Source organism: Montipora capricornis, chromosome 10 (assembly GCF_036669925.1).
Source record: "Montipora capricornis isolate CH-2021 chromosome 10, ASM3666992v2, whole genome shotgun sequence".
NCBI lineage: Eukaryota > Metazoa > Cnidaria > Anthozoa > Scleractinia > Acroporidae > Montipora > Montipora capricornis.
Window position 1 is genome coordinate 21,881,051 of NC_090892.1, and position 5,000 is coordinate 21,886,050.

General features: G+C 38.2%; 1 protein-coding gene across 1 annotated transcript; it reads right to left on the reverse strand.

Moving 5' to 3' along the window:
• Nucleotides 1-1,076: 1,076 nt before the first annotated feature.
• On the reverse strand, nt 1,077-3,052 carry LOC138019481 (uncharacterized). Its single transcript, XM_068866285.1, has one exon. It carries the CDS (start codon nt 2,829-2,831, stop codon nt 2,175-2,177), a length of 657 nt encoding a protein of 218 aa, XP_068722386.1. The 5' UTR covers nt 2,832-3,052; the 3' UTR covers nt 1,077-2,174.
• Nucleotides 3,053-5,000: the final 1,948 nt, after the last annotated feature.

Sequence of the window (5,000 nt, forward strand, 5' to 3'; positions counted from 1 at the left end):
AAACGAGGTTAAAGTGCGGTTTTCTGTTTGACAAATAGAAAGCATTTTAAAGCTTTCCAAGCTACAAGCCGAAAATTAGTTAGTTCGACGATTCTACATTAATTATTAGCATCAGCTTACGTAAAAATTTCGCGTCATTTAGCTCGCTCAGGTTACAAACATTTCTAATATTTTCGGAGGGAAGCGTTTTGAGTTCGAGCATAAAACGTTACACAGAAAATTTAGCAATATTTGAAGAATATGAAGTAAAAAAAAAATAAAATAAGAATGAGGTACCAGGTACATTTTTATCGCGTCAAATATCATCCATTTTCCACCGTCATGTTATGCGGACTTTAAGGATGTTCCTTAAAGAGCTTAGAAAATCGCAATTTTAATATGTCGGTAAAAAGTATCGCAGTAGAAATGGATAAGAATGTTTGTGCCAATCAAATTCATTTAAAGACTTTACCGTTGCTTGGTACTCGCAACAAATTTTGCGCAATTTGTCAAAAGGAAAACCGCACTTTAACCGCGTTTTCAAATTTTCGCAAATTTCTAACAAATAATAAGAATAGCTGGAACTTTTAAAATATGATTTTTGAAATATAGTTCACTAAAAGGTATCTTTTCGCAAAATATAAGCGAGCCCCCAAAATGGTCGTTGACGGACGATTCTCGATTCTCACAGGCAGCCATTCTTAAGTGATTCCGCAGCTTCCGCTGTTTCCATGGGTTCCAAAGGTTCCGCAGTCCACAATTCGACCCTTTACTGACATCCGTTTTACTTATCAATAATCATATTACCAAATATTGAAGTTAATTTAAGAGATCAATTATAAATTGTCATATATTTGTCAACTTAACATTAAGGTGCAGGTCCACGACACATGCCACGACACATGGTCCACTCAGCATGCCTAGATTGTGAGGTGTTTATTTGATATATTTTTAAAAAGTTTCTTCATCCGAACAGATTCCCAAAAGGCACAATTTTTATCTGTCGTTTCATTGTAAATTTTAAATGAACTGAAATATTCGAACTCTTATCTCCTATTGAATTCATCCTGTGGCTTTGTTACTCAACATGGTTATTACCAAAGTATTGTTTATTCAATAAAGCTTCAGGTTTTAAAAAAGTCGTTTGAAAATCTACGTTTATAAGAAGTGAAAAAAAATAAGTCGATCTTCACTTAGGTGCTCCATCCAAAGGACAAAAACAAAAAAGCTTTATGCTTTTTCTACTGTCCTAGTAATAGCGTTATGCTTTCAAAGTAGAACAAAGAACTAAAACAGCAGACAGTTGAAAAAAAAGTTGAACGTATTTTCAATTAATACTGCGATGATCAATAACCTTGACTCGAATGTTGTTACTCAGCCATTAATTTTTAAAGTTCTCGCATCAAACTAAACAAGCAAAGAGAAGATAAAATTGACCAAGGATACTAAATTGTTATAAGCTCTGTACAAATAATAAAGTGTTCAACTTGGGAAACTTCCGAACAAAATGGGTTTTTGCTTTTGTGTCAGAGTTGCTTCGTCCACTCCCGCTAATTTCCTCTCTCACTCCTACATCTTTGTAGCAAAGTAAACATGTTATCCAGCTGATTTGTGGTGCTAAGAGAAATTTGTTTACTTAATATTTCCAATAGAGGTCATAACATAAGCTAGCGTGAAATCAAATGCAAATAATGTTTGTTAGTAAAGGAGAGCAAAGACCGACCACGAACGAAAAAGAAAAAGTAATTTAAAGAATTCGTAGTTTCCGGCTTTTAATTTTCTAAAAAAATTAACCTTCCCATCGAAAATATCTTTCCCCGTCGCTCGTAAAAAGCGTGCGTCGCTTGGGTAAACCGGCGGAAGAAATAAAAACATCTGCACAACCAAGTGTCGATAATTATACAAGCTATTCTAACCTGCAGCATCCTCTGTCAGAAAACGACGGACGAAGTGTTTTTAAAAAAAACTGTCTGAAAGATATTAGGAATATGACAATTAACTAACGGTGTAAACTAAAGTGATAAAATAATTGATAGCAAGTTTCAGGAAGACCGACCACCTTGCAAAATAAAGAAAAAATGAACTTTTTCTCCGGTCAACAGCTGTTTCACGGAATCTATAGTGAAACGATGACACAATATTGGCTTCCACCAAAAACATTTAAATTTTCAAACTCTCGCTCGCTTAAGTTGTTTTTAAGTGGCTCCACTGTTACATCTCCGAAGCCATTTCTCGATCCTGCTAAAATTTCTTTGGTCAGCGTTGAGATTTTCGCTAGAACCGGATCGCGAGGATGGGAATGCATTGGTCAAATTCAACTGAGTTAAATTCCATTGTTTCTCGCTTCCGTAGTCACTATAAGGAATATTTTCGTCAGAAGCGCTTCGCGGTACAATACCTGAACCAGTTTCTGTATAATCTGTTGGACAATTGAGGAAGTCTCTACTCACTGAAATAATTGCCGAAGCCGACAAATCCCTGGAAGGCAAGTCTATGTTCGTGGTGTGTATTTCTCTCTTATGATCGTCAACAACCATATGTATGTAATCCATTGTTTTGTATCGACGAGCCATGTTGGTGATGCGATATCGAGACCAAGCTTTCAAAAACTCTGGGCAATCGTCGTAGAAGACTTCTTCTTCAAGGTCGCAAGGCAAGCTTCGCCATCTGGGAATCCATACAGAGTGATCGCTGCGATAGCTCGTGGTCAGAAACGAAATACAAGAAAATCGATCGGTCGCCAACGAAGTTCGAGATTGTATTTTCTTGACGCGGAATTTAGTGGGATAACTTGAAATTTCAGGAGTTATTATAACCGGAGGAGAAACAGGGCCATCGTTTTGTGAATCCATTTAGCATTCGAACATTGAATCGAAAATCTTGAAAACAGGCTTTAAAGCGTTGATATTAATCATGACAGTTCGTCGAATATCCTTCATTGAATTTAAATAATACGAAATCTGTACCAACGATCGTCCTTGGCACTACGTAACCCATTCTATTTTAATACTAAGAAATGCGCAGGCTTCCGATAATTAAAGCTGTAAAATCGTCAATACTTTGTATATGTTATTTGCCCCTCTCTTATTGGTCAAGAGCCATAAGCACGATATTACGGCAAACAGCTCACTTTACAATAATCTGTACAGGGGCACGCAACGTCAATTTTCGGAAGATATCTTTTCGGGAGAAGATTTGAGATCTAGAATTTTCGGAACATTTGTAGTAAAATTTCTTGCTTGCCTGCCTGTCCTAGGATATTCGAACATCTAAAACATGGTATAATTGCCCACTTTTAACGGATTGTTACCCTAAAAAGGTAACCTAGAATTTTCGGGAGCCTTTTCTCAGGTTGAAATTTTCGAAAAGGTAAGTTTTTATCCCTATAATTTTCAAATCAGTAGACTTTCAACTAAGAAATCCGAACAGATGAAAAATTTTTAGGGGATAAATATATGCCAATATCTACCGTTCCAGTACTAAAATACGTTTAACAATGCTGGGTGCCCCTGATTTGTATGCTTATTTGAAACCTTTCCTTTTTAATACCTCAAAAACAAAAGCGTATACGAGTTGAAATTTCCTTTTCCGCTTGACAGCCGACAATTTTTCAACCTTTCTCAGCACAATTAATCGTGTTGCTTTGTTTATGGGAATAATTGTTCGCCTCGCAGGAAGTTTATAAAAAGCGTTCATTGCATTTCCATAAATTGCTGACTGTGAACATGAATTTTTAATACCAGCTTGATTTCAAGGCGTTTTCAAATCAGCAATGAAAGAAGAATGGGTGCTGACGATTTCCCCGGAAGATTTCCCTTAAATTTCAAGTTAGCTTGAATGTAACCTTTATTTCATTTTTAAATGTCGAGGTTTCAAAGTTCTTCTTGGTCGTTGTTTGAAGTGCAAGGCGCGTAGGCGACCCTCAATAATTATTCTTCATGTATTTGTTATCATAAAACAAACGTAAATTTTCCAGAAGATTGTCACTTATTAGCGGAGCTCCGCGCGCGCGGAGCACCACAGTTAAGAAAATATGATAACCCATCGATGCCAGAAATTTTGGTTTTATAGTCATGACGTCATCGACCTTCCGTACGTCAACCCCTCCATGTATCCCAATGTGACCAGTATCATGCTAGTTTACAGCATAAACCTTTGATCGTAAAAAAGGTTGCTGTTATTCATCGTGGTGAATTACAATAATAAGGTATTCTCGTTTGTCTCACGATGTGGTCACGATGTGGTCACTTGTGATGTAGATCGCGACGTTTCGACTGTATACTGCTAGTCTTCACCAGCGATGAGGTCGACTGGTTACGCGTCACCTTTTAAACAGGATGCTCCGCTGTGATTAGTTGGTTTTCAGCAGCTGTGATTGGTGCATTTCGATCTTCGGTGTGTTATTCCTTGGCGGTCCGCTGTCGTACGGTTCTCCTGTTGTTGTTTTTCTTGATCGTGGGCAGCCATGCTTCCGGAATTTCTATTCCACTATCCCTGTTGATGTTGTTAGGGTGAAGTCTTATGTGAATCGTATCTTTGTCCCTGCGACCTTGCGTGTGTACCAATCAGGATCGCGATCAATAAACTTTACTTCGTTCCAAAGCGGGTTGTGTCCGGTGTTGTTAGCGTGTTCTGAAACGGCGGAGTTCTGGGTACGGGCAAGTCCGATGTCTCGCTCATGTTCTTTGATTCTATCTTGCATAGGTCTTCCAGTCTTGCCAATGTAGACTTTACCGCATTCACAGGGAATCCTGTAAACCACGCCATCTTGTTTAGTCGGCTGGACAACGTCTTTAAGTCGTACTAGTTGTGATCTTAATGTAGTGTCCGACTTGAAAAACAGCGCGTATGCCTTGTTGCTGTAGGCAGCGGCGAAGTTGTTCGGATAGGCCTTAGACGCAGGGTAAAACCGCAGTAGACTTGTACTCGATCGTGGGCTCAGCACTGCCACTCGGTTTCCTGTTTCCAACTTTTATTGTCAACTGCAATTAAATAAAAATCATCTGTATTCTTTTGGACAT

What these genes read in the sequence shown, in the direction of transcription:
- LOC138019481 (XM_068866285.1), bottom strand. Translation starts at nt 2,831, where the DNA reads ATGGATTCACAAAACGATGGCCCTGTTTCTCCTCCGGTTATAATAACT.